At 45.5% G+C, this 20,828-nt stretch overlaps 1 protein-coding gene across 1 annotated transcript in view; it reads right to left on the reverse strand.

Annotated features, from left to right (window-relative positions):
- Positions 1-4,069: 4,069 nt before the first annotated feature.
- SYNPO2L (synaptopodin 2 like) overlaps positions 4,070-20,828 on the reverse strand; it is a 32,306-nt gene continuing 15,547 nt past the window's right edge. The window contains exons 3-4 of the mRNA XM_032116850.1: positions 19,522-20,183; positions 4,070-6,507 (exon numbers count right to left, since the gene is read on the reverse strand). Of these exons, the coding sequence (XP_031972741.1) occupies positions 4,178-6,507; positions 19,522-20,183 (2,992 nt within the window). The 3' untranslated portion in view covers positions 4,070-4,177. The remainder of the gene's footprint in view (positions 6,508-19,521; positions 20,184-20,828) is intronic.

Genomic DNA, 20,828 nt, shown 5'->3' on the forward strand with positions numbered 1-20,828 from the left:
GATGCCAGCTCTGTTCATCTGGGGTCACGTCTTTCACCAGACAGAGCACTGCTGCTGGGCTCCCATTTTCAGAGCACTGATGGGTCTCTTCTAGGAAAAGGGTCTAGTAGGGGGTGCTGGATATTATAGCAGAAAGGGAGCATGTTCTTTACGAGGAACAATCTTGCCTCACACTGTGCTCATGTCTGGTGATCAGTGACTCCTCATCACACCAGTCTCTTCTGAGATGCTTCCTCGCAGGTGCTGCAGGATCTTGAGGTTATCTCTGGTAAGTGTTCCCATATATTGAGAGGGAAAGGACTGTTACTTCTGAAGCAAAAGATAAAACCCCAGAATTGCCATAGCTGCAATATGTAGCCTGCAGCATGCTAGAGAGGAGGGATGATAGGCAGTTTTAAATCAGAGCCCATGAAGACATCTTCATATGTTTAACAAGGGAACACTGGGGTTTGGCCTACCACTGCAGCTTATAACTTAGCAGGTGGGAGCTAAAACTTGTCAAACAACTGTTTACGTCTGTGCTTGTTCAACAGCTGAGGAATTAGACATTTGGGGAGGCTCAAGACAAGCTTACATGTTTCAAAAGTATTCCTTGTAACCTCACCTGTGACCTTTCTCACAGGCCAGCCACAATATTTTCATGAGCAGACATTAGCAGAGCTGCTTAAAGCCAGCAGAAGTTCAGGCTTCTTCCTTACAACTTAACAGATGCATCTCAGTATTATTTCTCATCTCATGCTACTTGCAGCTACAGGCCTTATTTGGGATACACCATGAGCACTGTAGGCTTCATCTGCAACACCCTCTGCTTCTGCAGATCAAGTCCTGTGTCAGCATAGTATCCAGAAAAGTTTGTGAGGGGCTGAAATCCATTAAACTACTTTGGTTTTGCTTCTAAACATAGCTTTGAACCAAGGATGTAAGTAAAATGCAGGATTCCCAGCCTCCTGGTTCTTTTCCTTGCTCTTACATTTAATATTTCTTCTCCAATCAAACCTAACTTTTTTTGTCTCCTGCCCATTACATTATCAGAAATGATGGGGCAAATGCAGTTATTCCACTCACTTGGATCATGACATCTAACATTGAATGGTGTTTGGCAATCACTCCTCAGCAGAAATCATTGTCTCCCAGAAATCTGGAGTGGGATCACCAAAATACTAAACCCATGCAATCTCCCTTACATACAAAGGCCAGACTTCTCTATTTTTCCAGTGGCAAAATGAATTTCCTGAGACTTTCATGCCCTGAGAGCACTTAACTTTAAGGGCCTGAGGGAAAGGGATACGGGAGTAAGATTCAGACTTTCTGAGGTTATTTCTTGACTGCAGAATTATGTTGAGCACCCTTTCTCTGGTCCACACAACCGCTCTCTACACCTGAGTTCAGTAATGCTTTCAGTCTGGGCTAGCTTGCCTGTCTAAGGCTAATGGCTTAAATCACTAGCCAGTTACAGACAACACTCACCAAGGAGATGAGAGACAAAGCTTTTGGAGCACTGCTACTCCTTGACTTCCTTCGTACAGCTTTCCTAGATAAAATAGAAGATTCCTCCCTCTACATTTGGAAGGGGTCACAGAGATTCAGTTTGCACACAGGTCTGGGTTTTTTTCAGAAATGTTGGCAATGCAATGCAGTACAGGATGAGTGAGAAAGCAATCATCTGAGAGGTTTTGTAGCATGGTTGCTCCCCTTCACTGGAGCTAAGTGGATTCCGGTGATCTGAATTAACTCTGTGGTGATGATTTCTCCTAAGACATCCTCTCTGGGGCTTTTCAGGGACACAAACAATCTCCTCATCAGTTCAGATTGGCTGCTCCTATGTCATACAACCAGGTGCAGCACCTCTTCTGGCTCAGCCACACCTTTGTCCATTAACTCAAGGTATTACCACGGCTTTTCTTACAATCCTCTCCCATGGCTGATAGTGTGCCAAGTGAGGTGTAAGTTCCATCCTCCTCTCTCCCCAGCATGCTCTTTATATGTTTCAGGGGCCCCAGGAATGTGCACTGCAAACACAGGCCTGCAAAAATGTCCAGCCAGAGTGTGAAGGATTCAAAGGCAGAATTGTGTATTACTTCTCCTTTACTCTCATTCTCTCCCTCCCAAGCTTGTCCATGATGAGAGCTGGGTTCTCCAGCCTTCTTTTTCTTCATGGGAGAGCACACGTGAAAAATCTCCAGGTGCTCATAAAGAAAGACTTTAGAGCCTCCAAGAGAAAGTAGAGTCCCAGCTATCATGAAAAAGCTACACATCACTAGCTCCTGCTGTGCAGAGGAAGGTTGGCTTAGATTTAGTGTGAAACAACACTAGCTGCACTGCATACAGACTGCTTCAGACCAAATTGCATGCCTTTTTTTCTCCCCAGAACCTACACTTCTGAATACCCAAAGTTTGTGCTCAGTCCAGTCAGAGAACGGCTACTGCTTGAAGGAGAGGAGCCAGCCTAATGAAGTGGAGACTTGTCTCAAGGGGAGAGGGCTATGAGATCCTCATTCTGCCTCCTGTACACATTCCTAAGGGTTTAGCTAAAGGCTAGGCAACCCTGACCCAGAAAGAGGTGGCAATCTCCTTCCCTGCAGCTGGGGCATCTGCTGTGTTTGGAGCCAATGTTTCAGGAGCAATGCTTTCTTGGTGTACTTGTGGGATCACGCTGGAAAAGTGGCTGCTGGCAAAGGAGGACCACAAACAGAAAGTAAATGGCAGGGGGGTGTGTAAACCAGAGTATAGATGACATGCACACACACATGCAGAGTCCCTACTAATATGCTAAATTCTTCCTTGGGAAGGCAGTGCTTTCTTCCTGTATGCCTGTAGTGTAGGGATTAAGCTGGAGGCTAGCCTGGGACATTCAAGGAGTAACTAGTATTGTTTATACCTCAGCATCACCAGCAAACTGAGCTCTGTATATGTGAGTGCAGATCCTCTGGGATTCTCAGAGCACTTCAGTTTTTACCAAATAGGCCCCACAAGAATACCTAAGGCATTTAGTATGAAGTTTTACTTGTGCCTTTCTGTTTTCCTGACCTCCACTTCTATGCTGAGAATGTCTTTAAAGGCCCTCCGTTTTCCACTCATCACAAAGCAAGTTTTATGCCATGACCCATTTCTAATCTAGCCCCACATCCATCCTAAACGAAACAAAAAGATCATGTGCAAATGCATATTCAGTCCTGCCTCCTTTTAAAGCCAACTGTACCTTCTCCCATGCAATCCACCTTTGTACTTACAGCATCCATATCCTGTTCAGTGGAACTAATGCTGCAGGGCCTTTCTTTGTGCCACTGTCTGAGCTTAGCTTTGACTTTCTGTATCCTCAAAAATGGACACTTCCTTCTGCAGTTCCCACAGCTGGTAATAGCCCCACCAAGTCTCCTCAAAGCCCCTCTTTGGAAAACTACTTCCAGACCTGATAGTGGTATTTAGTAGCAGCTAGGATGACTCTCCTGTTACCCCCAGCCCTAGTGACTGGAGGAACAGGCACACACGGCCACTCTTGGCTGCTGGGCACACTGCCCACATGTGCATGGGCAAACACCCCTGCTCACTCTGCTCTCTTGCTTTCTTTCCCATGCCCCCACAGAGGGAAGTCTGGGAGAAATGTCCCAGGTGAAGCCCCACTTGTCCTTTCACTCCCTGCTGAGTGTTGCTGTGTGCATGTGTGTGCACACAAGTGAACGTGTACAGATTGGGAGGATCAGAGAAGAGCAGTCTAATGGGAAAGCTGGGGCTTCTGTCCTATAAACCCATCTCTCGCCCTTTCTTCCTGGAAAGCTCTTGTCTCCTAATTTCCTTCCATTCAGGGGTGACTCCAAAGCCCTTGGAAAAGGAAAACTACTGCTTCCTGTGTGTCTCCATGTGAGACAACCCCTGCCATTCACCCCCTCTGGAGGTGTGTTTTGTTGCTGTGTACAAGTTCTCAGTCTTTGTGTACCACACGGATGCCCTCTCTTCACATTCTTCCTCCTGCTGTAGCCACAGCCACTAAGCCTTTTCATGAAGTATCCCATCTGAGACCAAGGGAAGGCTGGGAAAGGGGGTGGTGCAGAAAGGCAGTAATTTTTTGAGGTTTTTTTCTTCATTTTGTGTCACTCATCCCAATGTACTGAGCTGACATGAAAGACAAAACAAGCGCTATCTCTGCGGGGCCACAGACAGGATGGGAGGGGTGCCTGCCTCAGTGATGGCCAAAACTTGGCCTCCACACATTGGCCTGCATCCCTGTTCTTGCTGCTGAGAATTTGGGCCTGGCCACCTGAAACCGAGAGGCAGAGGCTGAGTTTGGAGAAGGTCCCACCTGTCCAGGCTCTGGAGAGCTCTGATATGGCTTAGGGGAGGGGCTGAGCTCCACCTGGAAGGGTGCCGGTGTAGCAGGGGCAGAAGAGGCCATTTCTGTTCTCCACAACGGCTCATCCAGCGTGGTGGCTGAGCGGGGCACAAGCACAGTGGGTGCCAGGCTGCTTGAGGCTGGCATGGGAGCCGGAGTGGAGAAGCGACGAATCTCCTGGGTCTTGGCTATTTTCACAGGGACCTGCTTGGCTGCCATGAAGGATGAGCTAGCCTGCAGGGTTGGCTGACCAGGAGTATTCTGAGTGCTGGAGCTTGGGGGATCCCCAAAACAGAACATGGCTGACTTTAATTGATAGGGCTGGTGGCGCATTAAATCAATAACCTTTATCCCTGATTTCTGGCCAGGTGCCTTTTTCACTTTGCTTTCTGCTTTGCTAGCCTGAGATTTGCTGGCTGCCAGGGGATAGAAAGGGGAATGCATTGGGTTGTAAGCTATTGGAGGGGGAGCCCGGATGTTGGGTGAGTATTTCCAGCATGAGGGTAGAGAAGGGGATGGAGAGGGGGTCCTGGGCTGGTACTCTGGCTTTGGTGTTGTTTCCACCACAAATTTGTCCATGCGGCTCTGGCGTTTGGCAAAGAGCTCTGCCCCCTTGCCTTTAAGCTGAGGCATGTCCTGGGCCCCATTTACCAATCCAGAATCTTGCTGAGGCTTGGGAGCCACTGGAGGTGGGGTCTTGAACTTGCGGCCCGAGGACTGCAGGAAGTTGCAGGCCTCAGCACCGAGGCTGAGGAAATCCTCCTCAGGCCCAGACTCAAAGCCTGCCCCAGGATGGTCACCTTTTGGCTTCTCATCCAGGTTCTGCACCAGAGACAGGAGCTCAGGGTTGGGCGAATTCTTCTTCTTCTCCTCAATCTTACTGAACATGGGTTTCTTGTTGCCCCGTCGGCGAGCCTCCTGCAGGATGCCTGTGCGGGGAGCTGGCACAGCAATCCTCTGCTCCCTGGAGGTTAAGGGCTCAGAAGGAGGTCGTGGTATTGCTGGAGTGATGGCAGGAGAAGGCTGTTTTGGCACAGGGGAACTGCTTCTCATGTGCTGTGATGGTGCTGGACTAATATACAATGAAGAAGAGGCTGTTCCAGGGACTCGTGGCTGGGATGCTGTGGAGGCCATATCCCCTCCTGGCTTTGAGGGAGTTGACAGAAAGATAGAGGTGGTGGATGTCCGGGAAGTGTTGGCAGAAGGTTTAATCTCTGGAGCACTTCCTCCCCCTTTTGGCTGTGACTCCAGTGGTGATGTTGGTCTTCCTGGTGCAGGAATATACAGAGATGTGGAGGAGCTGACTGGACCACGCTGTGTTGGCACTGGTGCATTGGCAGGTGCTCCTGGAGCCAGAGATGAGAAAGGGGGAACCACTGTGCTTTGTCCACCCAGACTTTCAGTGGGTTTTTTGGGTGCAGATGGCCTAAAGATGACAGAGGATGTTGCTGGCCGTTGGCCAGAAAAGCCAGGAGTAAAGGGCCGTGCAGACCTGTTGAACATGCTTGTTGAACTTGCAGAGAAGGGGTCAGGGGTGCTTGGGGGAGGCGGGAAGAAAGTGGGGCTGGGGGCAGTCAGGTGCTGAGTGGGGACAGTGGCTGGTTGCTTGCTGGGCACTTGCACACCTTCCAGGTGGATGCTGAGGGGCATGTTGTCTGCCTTCTCTGGCACAGGCATATCTCTGTTCACTGTGCCCGGCTTTGGCTGGGCAGCTAGGGCAAGCTCTGGGCTCTTCTGCACTGGAGTTTTCTCAACTATGTACTTCCCAGCCCGTTCCCTCTGCTGCTCAAATAATCGTGCTCCTTTACCTGAGGCTTCACTCAAACCTTTTTGCTTCTTTTCCTTCTGTTCAGAGTCAGATTTGTACTTTTCAATGTTTAGGTAAGTGTTGTCCCAGTCTGAGTGATTAGTTAGGCTTCGGGCATCAGAGAAACCTTCCTCATCAAATTCAGATTCACTAGTTGGAAAAACTCCGTCTTCCTCCTCGTAGGAGCGGTCTTCATCAACACTGCCGAAGCTTACCAGTGTATACTTCTTAGCCCTCTGCCTGCGTTTCTTAAACATCAGCACCCCCTTGGAGTGGGGGTTGGGTGCATCTGTCAGCAGGGATGCAATGGTTCTGCACTTGGTTTTGGCTTCTTTCACGTTCTTCTCCTGGATGCTCTCGTGACGGTGGAGCTCTGAAAGAGATAGAAAGAGGCAGTCTCAGAGCTCAGAAAAGGTTGGGTGGGCAAAGGTGTAAAGTGAAATGGCTTTAGGCATTCTAGTGCACACAGGAGGAAACACACCCCTGCCCTTCTTTTTCTTTCCTACTTTTGCTGATGATAGTGTCTTTATAAACTGTTGGCAGAAATTCTGGAGCAGTTTTCTCTTTCCCTGCAAACACAATAGAAGTCGATGCAGGTGTGGGAAGGAACTCCTCCCACTCTGATGGCCGGTCTAAGTCTCCTCATCAGACCTGGGATTTCCTATTTCTGAAGCATGTGGCCAAGAGTTCCTGATGTTTTTTTTACAGTGCATGCCCTTGCTTGTGGGAATTTTTACCATTTATTTATCATCCTGAAGGTGGAGCCCTGCTTTCTGTAGAGATCCTACCATATAGAGGATTGCATGTGTGCAAAAGGAGAGGTGCTCTGCAGGTACAGCAGGGCTGCTCCTGATCTGAGCCCTGCAACGTCAGCTACAGTCAGAGTGTTGTGCAGCAGCATTGTGTGTAGGGCTGTTTGCTGCTCTGCAGCAGCCCTGCCGCTGCAGGAGGCAAAGAAAGCATGATTTCACCCTTGCTGCAGTCCCTTCCCTGTGCCCCATGCCTGGCAAGGAAGAAGAGTATTTGCTCCTGAGCAAGAATCCCAGATCCCTACAACTGATCAGTCAGGCCAGAAGGACATCCACTCAGACAGGCTTGCTTGGAAAAGACAACACCTGTTGGGACACTGTCATGAAAGTGTGGGATAATCATTTTCCACCTGCTCTGTGGTCAGTAAAGCCCATGGGAGGCACATTGTATCCTCTGTGTGCAGGGAAAGCAGGTGGTGAACAAGATTCAATAGTAAAACAAAACTTGTTTGCCCTAAGGGAAGTATAGACATGCCTTGAATCACTGTTGAAGTGGCGAAGTCAGCACTAACCTTACACAGAAGAAAAGCCCCACATACCTAAACCACAGACTAATTTGTGATGTCTTTCATTTCATCCTTTTCCATTGCATCATAGTATAGATGAAACAACCATCCACTGTAAGCATCTAATAATTTATCAAAAAAACCATCTTGTCCAGCCCTGACATTCCCAAGAGGTAATAAATTATGTTCTGCTGAAGGAAGAGAAAGGAGAGGAGAGGAGAGGAGAGGAGAGGAGAGGAGAGGAGAGGAGAGGAGAGGAGAGGAGAGGAGAGGAGAGGAGAGGAGAGGAGAGGAGAGGAGAGGAGAGGAGAGGAGAGGAGAGGAGAGGAGAGGAGAGGAGAGGAGAGGAGAGGAGAGGAGAGGAGAGGTGCAAGGCAGTGCTGAGGGATGGCATTAGCTCAAGAGATGATGGAAGCTGCTCAGTCCTCTCAGGATGCCACTTCTGATCATTCTATCACAAAGCATTCATTCAGTGGGAACCTGCTAATGTGGCAAAGTCACCTACAGTGGGGCACAGGGAGCTTTGTTAAGAAGTTTACTAGTTTTCCTGAGGGATACAGTCTCCCAAAACCTTTCTAGGCTAGATAGTTGTTGCATCAGTGTGACCACAGCAGAAAGAGCTTCTCTCTCCCAGCCGAGGCTGAAAATCAAATGTTGATTTGCAAAGCAGTCATCCTTCCATGAAGCTCTCAAAGTTTGCAGCCATTCCATAGCACATGCTACTGCTTTGGGATTTCAGCAAGGGGCCTTCTGCGGTTTGAGATCACCTCACGTGGATGCACAGTCCATTCCTCTCCTTTGCACCCAGAACTGGAAACAGGAAAAGCAATGCTGAAATTGCTCACTATTTGTACTTGCATTTGCAAAGTGAAGGCTCTCTGCAAAACTTTCCTTACAGAATGACTCCACCTTGCTGAACCAACGCTGAAGTAGTGTCCAGGTTTTTGTGTAGATTTAGTGTTCTTCAGGGCCGTCACAGACTTGCCCTCAAAGACCTGCTCTCCATGATGGAAACAAACTACCGTCCCAGAAGGTCTGCCCACTTCATTTACAAATCTGCATACCTGTGTCTCTAGAGGTTGTTGACAATGGAAGAAATAAGGGAAGTTGCTACAAACAACCTTGCTACAAGCTACTACACCTCACCTGGTGGTATTTTGCTTCCAAATTTATAAGGAGAAAGAGCAGCACCACAGAATCTTAGTCAAATGCAGAATATTTAAACTCTGGCCTGAGTGACTCACAGGAGGATTTCTAGTGTCAGGAGCTAACAGCTAGGGAGCTACACCATCCAAAGTGATGTCTGCAGAGCCCTTTCTGACAGCAGAGTACCATGGAAGTGCCAACTCTAAAGTCTGGGCTAGCAAATACTGTCAGAGAAAACATAACAGTAGATGGTCTTGGCTTTAACTCCACCAGCTTGTAGTCCTGGCTCAGCATTAGGATCCATGTACAACTTCCCTAGAAAGTTGCTCTGAACTGACCTGTGCTCTGAAGGAGCTGGCAAGTAGGGCCCTCTGGGACCTGCTTCTCACCTTCCTCTTCTCTTCTTCCTACTTTTCTCCCCATCAAAGGCTAAAGCACATAACTAATTACACCAGTCCTCCCAACAGAAAAATGGTCATGCTATTCAAGTTACAATCTTCCACAACATATTAAGAAAAAACAGAAAGAGAAATATTCCTAAGATGACTTGTAGAAGGTAAAGAGCAGGAATGAAATCAGAATAGGCAAAAGAATAGGGTAAGGAGAGTAGACTAAAAAAAAAGGAGATGAAAGGAAAGAAGGAATAAAGGAAGAGGAGAGAAGAGAAGAGAAGAGAAGAGAAGAGAAGAGAAGAGAAGAGAAGAGAAGAGAAGAGAAGAGAAGAGAAGAGAAGAGAAGAGAAGAGAGAAAAGAAAAGAAAAGAAAAGAAAAGAAAAGAAAAGAAAAGAAAAGAAAAGAAAAGGAAAGAAAAAAGAAAAGAAAATAAAAGAGACATCTGTACCTGCATAAGGCTGATCCAAGCTTGAGAAAGTAGAGTCCAGACCTGGAGAACTGGGCATGTCACAAAGCCCGTTTAATTCACAACTCCCCATAAACAGAAAGAGAGGCAATGAGAGAGGAGCAGAGCAGTCCCCTCCTGGAGCAGAACCAAAACTCTGAGATGTCCAAGCTCTTTGCTATCAGTCCACAAGCCTTTTAAAGCCTCTCTTTTGTCTCGTAGGCATTGCTGCTGAAAGCCATGAGGTCACTCTGTCTATTTTTGTCTTCATAGCTTCATCACTGAGCAGTGTGATGGACATTGTCACCTGGCACTTAAACACCCTTATTCTTTCCCCCACCCTGTACTCCCTGTAAGGAGAAACTCCTCTTTTTTATTTTAAGAAAAGAAAATCTACTCTATATTCTCACAGCTTCTGTGATGCAAGCTTCAGGTTAGAAAGGTGCAAGCTTCAAGTTAGTGCTACCAATACCCTGATGTCCAGCATTTCTGTGCCAAAGAGCCCTTCAAAGAGATGAAGCTAACACAGTGTGCATGTCCAACATTGACAGGCAGAAGAAACCTGCACAGGAGGAAAATAACTTTAGTTGCCTGAAAACCTCAGAGAGCACTCAGCTCCAGGTAAACATTAGGAAGAAAAGAGACAGCAAAGGCTTTAATTTCCTGTGTATATCAACTTTCTTCCACGTCTGAAGAGAACCAGTCCATGATTTAGACTTCTGTTGTGTACAAGACTGAGCAACATTTAACAGAGGAGCATCGGGATCCTGGATGCCTGCAGTGAAGTTGTTTAGCTGAATTAAAACAGCAGAGGCTGTTACCTACACTGAAAACATGGCTGTGCCCAGGGAGGGTGATGGAGTGTTTGAAAACCAGGGAGTGGTGTTTTGGCAGCACCATTTGGAGCTCCAGCACTGGAGACTGAGAGGTGTTGAAAGATGAGATGCTGATAGTGAGGACTGTGGTGGATGGGAAGGAAGGGAATAGATGGTGCTGGGAGTCTGCAAATCTCTGCTGGTGTGGCCTGCTCAGCATCTCTTCACACTTTATCTAGGTCCTGTCTTACTGCTCCTTTCTGTACTCAAGCAATAGCTCCTGTCAGACAATCCCAGAGCTGTAGCCAAGGGACACTGTCCCATGATTCTCCCTCCCAGCAGCCCCAGCCTTAGCAACTGTGTAGCCTTGGCAGATTATCTCCAGTGTTAGAGAGTCTGGAAAAATGAAGGTCTGGCCATACCTCCTGAAATCCAGTAGCCATCGCTGCATGCCAAGAAGACAACTCCTGCAAGGCAACATTGCTGTAGAGAGACCTGTCATGCCTCATGCAGAGGTTCTTAGAGCAAGAGCAATGAAAGTGGTTCAGTCTCTTTCGTGATGAACATTTACACATATAGGGATATATGTATATATATGTCTCTTTGGGGAAAGCTTGTAATATTGATACATACCTTTGGAATGAAAATACAGCTCTGTCTCTAGTGAGAACATTCAAATGGAATAGATAAAAGAGTAAAAGGAAGGGTTATAAAATTCTCATAAATTCTGTTGGTGTGTTGAATAACTTCTATAGAAGACTTTTTGTTAACTTCTAAAGCACTTATTTCATGTTCACACTGAATTCTGTTGGAAAAAAATCTACAAAAAGGAAAAATTTCTATTAAGCAAAGCCTACGAAGATTTTCCTCTTAACTAAGTTTCACTGAAGTGAAATTATTTTTGTTACTAATTACAGTAAAGAGAAGTGTAAAAAGTATAAATCTTCTCAAGATCAGGCCTTATTAAAAGAAAGCATTTTAATGTATGCCCAGGCAAGCTACTGAACAAGCAGGCTTCCATGATGTCAGATACTGTTCTTGTTCTCTAGGAAACAAACAATGGTAATTTTATTACCAAGATCAAATTCTAGAAAAGCGATTACTATAGAAAATAAGAACTCTGCTACTTCCATAGATAAAGAGCCTGTTCCTCTGTGATGAAATGCTACTTGTCAACTGCTTTTTTCAGATGGGGTCACCTCGAATTTTGTTCTTCCAGCTATTTATGTTAGACAAGGTCATTTTTCCATGGCTAATGTTGCAAATATCTCAGTAAGTCATAAGAGGCTACAGACGTCTCATACTTTACATACCTGAAGTCCTTTCAAATGAGATTTGGGTGGCTTATATTGACCTTCTAAGTATTTCCCTGTTGAAAGTTTCAACCTTTAAAACTTTGATCAGTATTTAAATTGCAAACAGTTAAGCAGAGGCATATATATTCTTTTACTTCAAAGTAAAGGTAAAACTCTTGGGATAGGAAATTTCTCATTCTTGGATATTTGCACACTTCCATCACATAACCTGTGCATAATATACAACACAGATATGGCTTCAGCTCCAATTTAGGATGCTACAGACAAATGCTACAGTCCTACTCAAGTCTGCAACACTTTAGCATGTATCCGAGGTTAAATAGCTAAATACTTGTCAAACCACTGTTTCTTCTTGAATGGCTAGTGATTTTAAGTGTGCCAGTGAGACACTGCCCCACTGTAATCTCCTGGTTTTGGAAAAACACAAATCAGGCTTTTCTGAAGGTGAGTTGACAGCCCAGGTGAAAAAACATGCCCAGTCATTTTGTAGATTTTTGACCATTTTTAACCATACTGCTATTGGAGAGCTCTGTTAGGCAGAGAGGGTGTGGAGACCTACCTGTGCATGGCTGCAATATCTTAGTCTCATGGTATCCTTCTGGAGACTTGAATAGCTTGTTTACTTGAAAAAATCTCCCTCACTTGGATGACAGTTTTCCTTTCTTTCTGAGCTGGATGGAAGTGTCCTCAGTGCAAAAGGTAGCACACAAGGCTAGTTTTTCTGGGCTGACAGCTCACACTTTGGCCCTGGATATTCCCTACATAGTCTTCTCCCAAAGGAGAACTTTCTTTTGCCAGGACAACACCTGTTGAATCCATTAGTGAATCTGTCTTTTGCGGTTTTAGCCCAATTCCCTATGAAAGGTTTATGCAGTCAATGCTGCACGTCTTTTGATCTTACCCATTTCATGCTAATAGCTTTTGAGTCCATTTGCTAATTTTAAGAGTCTGAAGTCACAAAGATACAATGCTCCTAAAAGTTTACTTGGAAATAAGAGGCTCAACAGAGGAGAGAGACCCCATCGTAAGAAGCGAGAAGCCCGAGTGCAGTCTTAATTAGGCATCCAAAACTGGAGAACACACACACATGCTTTCTCATTTTGAATGTGAGGGACAGACATCAGACAGATTTGCATTTACTAGACATGAGAGAATGAGATATAAAATACAAAACATAAAGGATGCCAGGGTCTGCTAATTCTGCTGCTTACCAAATTTCTTGATGTCTGACAGCAGGATACCACTGACTGATCATCTCTTTGTCTTTCAGTGTATCCAACATCTACTCCAGTAATACAGACAAGTATATGCTCACCATCTCAGTATGTGGACTTGATTAATCCTCTAGCAGTTGCCGTACGGTCTCATTAACCAGTTGATTTTAGTCCTTTTCTACAACAGTTCAAGCTCCTACTACATTAAAACTTCTAGCCATTCATGAGACAACTATATACCTTCCATGTGTCATGTCATCTGCCAATTAATACACAGCAATCTCCACTGAATCCCCAGGACACCCATTGAAAATGGTATTATTGCTATTTCCTGTTACTGCTTGCTAGGTACAACACCCCAGAGAAACAAGCCACATTTACAAAGCTTCACTAGCAGAAATCTGTATCTGAAAAAGCAGATAGGAAGACAATAGCAGTGTACCTGGCATCATTTTTGAGCTCCTTAGTCCAGGTAACCCCCCTCCCTCCCCTGTGTCCCCCACACACCTGGGTTTCTCTGGGAAGAAAAACCAGAGAAAAGCTGCAAGGTGTCTCAGCTAGGTTCCGGATTTGAATAATAGCAGTTTTGGGGCTGTGGTGTGCCCCACAGCACATATCGCTTGTTCTGTCTAGATGCAGCCAGAGGACAAGATCCACTGACAGAAGAGAAGAGGGTTGGGATTTTTTATCATCTGTCTCCTTGCCAGTCATATAACATTGAGGTGGAGAGGACCTTTGATTGACATTAGTGTTTAAAGCTCCGTGGGTGAAAATATAGAGGTAGTCCTGTTAGATTCAGAAGCCCAGTGAAACACTACTACCAACTTAGCCAGTTAGCTCATCTGACATCATGAACCATTAATAGTTATGTTTTCTGTTCTATTCTTAGCCAATTGTGCGGTCACCTTACGGCAGTCCTATCTCATCCATATTTCTCTCATTGGAAAAGTCATGTGGAACTGTATCGGGTATCTTACAGAAGCCAATATATACTGTGTTCACATTATTCCTTCAGCCATGAAGTCTTATCTTACTGAGCAGGTCAATGATTCTTTCTACTTTTTATTAGTCCACATTGATTTTACTGTTCATTTTGATTTCTACAAATATGCACAAAAGAACTACTTCATTCAACTAACTGAAGCTAAATGATTTTTTTTTTCTTATCCTCAGAGCCTATGTCTATTAGAAGGGTATGTTCTTGGTCTTTTTCCCTGAGACCCTTTTCATTATTCCAAGGTTCTTGGCAAGGACTGGGGACCATTCTGATACGATTTTCATTAATTCCTTACATTTGACCTCTACAGAGAAGCTGACTCAGCCTTGTCCTTTCAGTACAGTCAGTGTATCAAGATATGCTGAATCTACTCGCCCCCGTTTCTGCTCCTGTTTCTTTCACCAAAGAGCTAGATTCTTAGTTAACCTAAGTGGTAGATACTGATGACAGTAAAGCTTTACACATTTCCCAGCAAACTACAGTCCCTTCCTATGATGGGTTTAAGTGAAACTGAAGAACAAGTATTTACCAGGTTGACAGTTTTCTCCTTCCTAGCTATAATTTTCTCTCACTTCTCTTGAGTAATGGCTGTTGTTTAATCACTCCTTGTCAAAGTCCTTATATGCCTCTCCCTTGTCCATCACTATCACTTTGTCTCAAAACAATTTCAGTGTTGTCCCTGAGAAGACTTGTCCCAACCTTGTAAGCAGCCTTGTCCCACATCACTTTCAGAACTGATGGAAACAACTAGACAGGGAAAGGGATTCCTGCTGCCTGTTCGCATTACAGTTTCTTTCAACTCAGCTCTCAAAACCCTGGAATCTAAAACTACCAGCTTGGTTAAAATAGTCTGTGGAGTTATATGTGTAGTTGTTTCAGTGTGATTATTGCTGTAATCACCTTTGTGATCTGAACTATTGGCAAAATTTTGGTTTAAACCCATTGTTCCCCATCAGCTTTACACATCCTAAGTCAGAGTAGAAGTGCATGTGCAAGGACAGGCTATATTAATATATGTGACAACATGTTTTAAAAAATCACTAACTGGGGCTCTGCAAGCCCCAGTTCACTTGGAAGTGAACTCTGACACTGCTTCAGCAGCAGCAGGAGGATAAATGACCTCTGATCATGTCTGAGGAACTGTGACCCAGAGTCAGAGTCCCTGTGCTGACAATAATAACATAGAAGTAATGTCTGAGTAACTGATAGTTTAAAAAAAGATGCTTCAAATGATCTCTCATATAGTAGAAATACTAGGACAAATGAGAGCTTTTCATTTTAGGGATCCCATAGTTTTGCTCCATCCATCTTCAAATGCTAAAGATCTTTCCCCTCCCAGAGAATATTATCTGCAGCTAGATTTATCTTGAGCTAGCACACATTCAGCTAAAGTTGTGTCTCTGTCAGGCTCTGGGGCAGCAGGATTGCAGTGAGGTACAAAGGTGGAGCAGAGCAGAGCTCTATCAGCCTTACTTCCAGTGCTGCAACCCACAACGTCCTCATTGAAATGCTGGACAAGGGTGATGCCTGAAGGAACGATACTGGAGGTCTCCAGTAAGTATACCTGAGGAAGATGGCCAATTACTTGTTACAATTGTTGAGATGACTTGAGAAAGAGGGAAAAATCCATCCACACTAGCTAATACAGACAACAGTAGTTTATAATCGCTGTCTTCTGCCCAATTAATATATCAGCCTGAAAATATCACCTCTGCTTTCCATAGAGGACATAAACCAAAGGAGTAAGATCAAATGTCAAACTCAAGCCTAAAGATGGAGAAAGAGGGCTCTAGATACCTGGTGTTTATCTCATGGTAGTCTTTAATAAATGCCTTTCAAGCGGCACAGAATTCAAAGCTGAATGTGAGTTATTAAGGGGGTTTCTTAAACGAACACATATAACTGGACTGCTACTGGAGTGTATGGAAACTGATTTCCCAAGCGGACGCCAATTTCCAGTTTCATGCGTGCTGAAATGAAATCAGTCTCTCCATCTGTGATTCAATCATGGAAGCTGTTGTCCTTGTTTTCCTAATGGCTGGCTGCTCACTGAGTAGCAAGGGCCAAGGGTGATTCAGCATTGCTTCATACAGACTTCCTGTAAGATCAATAGTTCAGGCAATTAATTTTAATCTCCTGGTCTAAGCAGAATTGTTTTCTATTTTACTTTAAGGCACGTAGGATGTAGTAGTAGAAGGCTACTATCCTAAACTTTTTGGTCTCCTAGACTGCAGTGAATGACAAAACCGGTAAGTTAGGCTAACAGTCGCATAACTGTGATCATTAGAGTTACAACTGTCAAGGCTGAAAGCCAAATAGAAAATGTGGTGCAATAAGTTCAAACTACCATTCAGATACTTCATCTTCTTCACAGCTCCTGTGGCCTATACCAGTTGTAACAGGCTGAGAGATGGCTTGCTGCACTCACCCTCTCTGCAGAGAAATGTGACTGCAGTCACTCTTAGAGAAGGTAATCTCTATGACCTGCCAATGAATAGGCCACTTATTTATAAGCATCCTATCTTTTCAAATGATGCTGCTGTACATCCGCTTTAAACAAGAAGGATTTCCTTTTCTGATATGGAATGTAGTGACTTTGATGACTCTGCACAGGCAGCCAGGCCCATATAAAGCAGAAGAGGAAATTTCCCCACCCAGTTTTCCCTCCCTTCCTCTACCATACATGGAGAGGCTCTTGAATCCTACGAACTAAAAATAGTCCAGCAGATAAGTTTAAATTAAGATATTTTGAAGCACTTCTTGCACTGACACAGTGTGATAGCAAGTTAGGAATAGACTGCTATCCTGGTATGTCTATCCTCTGCTAACAATTTGTATTTCCAGTTGTGAGAAATGCTGAGCCTTTTGTCCTATGAGATGGTTTAGGATGGGGGTGAAAATACAGTGAACCTCAGAGAGCACAGGTGGCTGAGAAGAAGCAACCCTGGCTACAGATGGATCCCAAGCCTCTGATAGTGGGGTGAGAAGAGAAGGACACTGCAGGACCTATGGAGAACCAAAAAACCTCACTTGCAATTACTTGTGACAACTACAGTCTGATTCTCCCTGCCACAAGCTCCCGCTTTCTGCTAAACTCCTGAAACTGACATATATTTTAATTTGTATTTTTTGTCTTTCTATCTCTTCCTCTTCTTCTGCTCTGTGCAAGTGGCACTGAAATGATCTCAGAAAGGGACTTAGCTTGGCCCTTTATAGTGATGACAAACTGAGGGCCTAAAGATCCCCAGTTTCCCCAGGGATTAATCATCTCTCTAAAAAGAGCAAGTTACAGTTTTAGTGGGAAGAAAACAAATTCATACTTCTGTTTCTACAGATTAGGCAAAATATTGGCTGTTCACAAACATCACTGTTCGATAGTTCATTTAAAATACAGCAGAGTCCCTGTTTACTGGCTGTTCTCTTACCCCACTGAGCAAAACACCAGGGTGCATAGAAGCCACTGGGTAGTGATACAGACTAAAGTTTTTTACTTGTAGGGCAAGTTCCCCTGCACTTGGGTGTCCTCCCATTCCAGTCCACAGCTTCTCTGCAAGCAGCCTCCCATGAAGCCAGTGGAGCTCAGCAGTCTCCCATCCACCTGTGTTTATTCCTGTGTTTATTCTAGGTAGGGGTGTTCTTTAGCTCTGTTGACCATGTAATGAACACCTTCCCTCCCTCCTCCTTACTTGCTTCCTTCCTTCACAGTCACTGGCTGCTGAACCGGACTTTTGTTTTAATGGTTGCTGTGCTGCAGCATGATCAGGATGCAGAATTTTGCCTTCTCATTTACTGACAAGATCCCTAACCCAAGAAAAGATGATGTGATGTGAGTTACCATCCCTGGCAGAGTAACTCCTACAGAAGGACACCCATGGCCAAACATAAACCAAAAAGAGGGTGAGCAGTGAAGGAGTAATAGGAGAATAAAATACTACCTCATTCTGCAGTGCTTCTGGGAACCCTAACTCCAGCTGGCAATATTGTTGCATCATCTCCTGCCATGGGATATTATCTAGCCATCAGAAATGCTCTGAATTAAATACGTAGCTTTCCTGGGATCCCTCTGTAGTGATGCCGTCCATGGAAATAAGTCTTGATGTAAAGCAATTGCTCTTCCACTGCTAGAACTATCAGGTGGCAGGGAGCAGCTGAACATGCCTTTCTCAACATTCAGCTCATGCTTGCACATTATTCAAAGGGAGAAAAAATAGCTTCATCTTCAGGGAGGCTGAAATTACTGATTTCTTTCCTGTCCTAAGGAAAATGAGTGCTAAAGACTAGGAAGAAGTAGAACAAGGCATCAGGTCAGGTCCAGTGCCCAGCAGAGCAAGATCTAAGGGACCCAACTGAGCCTCTCCTCTTAAGACTGGAAAGAGAAGTAGGACAGTGCCCTGTCTGAAGGAAGCACCTAGGTTTGAAAGTTACCTCTAAAGGAGTCCTTAGGCAGAACAGATAAAAGAATATTTAGCCCAAGGAAAAGAGAGGTTTAATAATTGCCTTGCAGTATTATCTGGCCTGGGTAAAATGTTTTTGCATTTGAAGCAGAAGATCAGAAATTAGAATCCACGTTTTCTTTCTGATTCAGTCTAGTAACTTTTCTGTGTCTCTCCATTTTCCGTTCTGTCCCTAAGCCATTTTTTAAAAACCTGCTTTATTTCTAGGCTCAGAGTAATGTAAAGTAGTCTGTCATACTACACACTGAGGTACGTATATGAAAATAAGTTTATGATTACCTTGTTTTTAATATTATGAGATAGATCACAACTCTGAAATCAGATAATACCTTGTTCTACGCTCATATCTGGGCTTGAAATACTCCATGTGTAGCAGAAACCAGGAAAGATATTCACAATTAAGGTCACTTCAGGTCCATCACCCATATACTACACTACATTTTTCAGTACTTTATTCCACATGGCAAGGTCTTGACTGTCAGGGATGGCACTACAAGGAACTGTTTCAAGAGCTGATTTACCAACTCCTGCCTGTCCTTGCTGGCAACCCTCCACTGCCAACACCTAAAAAGTTATAAATTCTACCTGAACTCACCAGCTTCTGCCAGACATGGGCACCCTTGTTGGACTGAGTACCTGCAGGGAAAATTGATGCAGAGGAGTCCCTCCTTGAGCTGGACAGGGTGAGAGAAATAAATCTGTTACTGACAAGACTCTTTTGCGGGTATTGCTGTCTGCAAATTATCTTTCATCAGTCCTTAATTATGTAATACTGCATGCCTCTGTGCCCATGGAGAGCTACACTGAACAGAGCACTCCTTGGGAGCCTCTTGAAATGAGAGTTCTGTGCTTGACACACAGGTAGCTAAGGAGCAAACTGAGCTGCCATAAGACTTCTGTAAAGCCAGGGAAATTTAACCTCCAAGTTCTTTCCTGACACCATCATGTCATCTGAGTCTTCTTAGCCCAAAGTGTTGAAGAAAACAATGACCTCCATCCTTTTTCCAGGACATAGAGGTGCTACAGCACAGCTGGTTGTATGGCTGCAGCCTCTATGAGTGACTCCCAGACTCCTGACCGCAGACACTTTCTCTTATCTGTTTCTTAGGATGTCTTGGGTGAGGTAGACCCCAGTGCGAAAGCTGCAGTAGGAAGCCCTGGTCTCTGCAGGTCTGATGTGACTCTGCTCCTTTGCAAGCTAGAGGAGCTAACCCACCTTATATTTGCAGAAATAAGGCTTTTGGAAGGACACAAGAAAAAGGCATGGGTGAATGGCAGTTTAGAGGACTTACTGGCCTGCTTGGCTTTCTCTGTATACGTGGTGGTTAGGTCTTCATCAACCGGATGTTCCACTGGCCCCACCATGGGGATGAGATGGCGTTCTGCTTGAATAGCCTTGGTGGCATGGGGCAGGAGCATCGCCTCTGGAGAAGGCTCCCGTCCCTCTGTTGACGGTGGCCGCAACTGTCCCTCGCTGTCTGAGAATGGAGTGTCTGTGCGACTGCCAGGCAGGCAGACAATCTCCCTCTTGGCCACCCCGCTGGAGCTGGCCAGCTCTGCTCCCCCCTGCGCAGCAGCCTCCGGCATGCTCTCGTAGCCACTCTGTTCGGACAGGGACACCTCATCCTGAGGTGCATCTGCCCTGCTGGTGGTGCTGTCAGGTGGCGAGCGTGGGCTCTTCTTGCGAGCCCGGCGGTGCTTCTCCTGTGCCACGTTGTCAGCATCACTGTCTGTCTCACCATAGTAGGCCTCACTGTCCGGTGGGGACGTGAGGCTCTCCAGGTGCCTCTGTGACCTCTGTGGCTGTGAGGGCCGTGCAGTGGCTGGGGCTCCTGCTGGTTCAGAGCTGAGTAACTGTGCCGGGGGGCTGAGCAGGGATGGTGGAGAGAGCACATGCTGCCCTGGAGAAGGGGAACGCTGGAGCCTTGGACCAGTCTGGTCCCCACCAACTATCCTGTGGGGAAAAGGAAAAGTGGTGAGCGAGGTCTGGTTTGTGTGGCTAAGCTGGAAAGAAACCCTGACATGAGAGAGGGCTATGGATTGAGATGGTGTTACAGGTGTTTTTCAGGTGGTACAGACACCTGAAGTGTAGGTGCCAAGGACAGACTCATCTCTGACATCAGCTACATGCTCTCATTCTGATTTTCTGCTTCATGACTCTATGGAAACTAGGTGTTAAGCACTCAAAAGTCAGAATGCTCTAAAACCATAAAAAATCTACCAAGCTTAATCAGCTCCCCAGGCATTTCTCCTGGAGAGATGAATTCCTGCATAGCAAGCATTCCCCAGGACAGTGTGACTACCCCTCAGCCTGCAGCTTGTCAGCAGAGAACGGCTGGTGCTCAGCTATCACACTGCACTCCAGCTGCTCCTGCAGCTGAGACTGTGTCAGCCCTGCAGATCTTGGCACTCCCAAACTGCTTTAGTTCAGACTGGGCACCAAAGAAGTCAGTGCTATTTGTTTGCCCTGACCTCTGCATGGGAGTAAATAGAAAATACTTAGGATATAAAGGCCCAAGTGTTTTTTGGGGATAGGACTCTGGTATCCAGTGGTAGGAGACCACTCTAATATTTAGCCTGCTCCCTGTGGGACTGCTTC

This window comes from Corvus moneduloides, chromosome 8 (assembly GCF_009650955.1).
Source record: "Corvus moneduloides isolate bCorMon1 chromosome 8, bCorMon1.pri, whole genome shotgun sequence".
Lineage (NCBI taxonomy): Eukaryota > Metazoa > Chordata > Aves > Passeriformes > Corvidae > Corvus > Corvus moneduloides.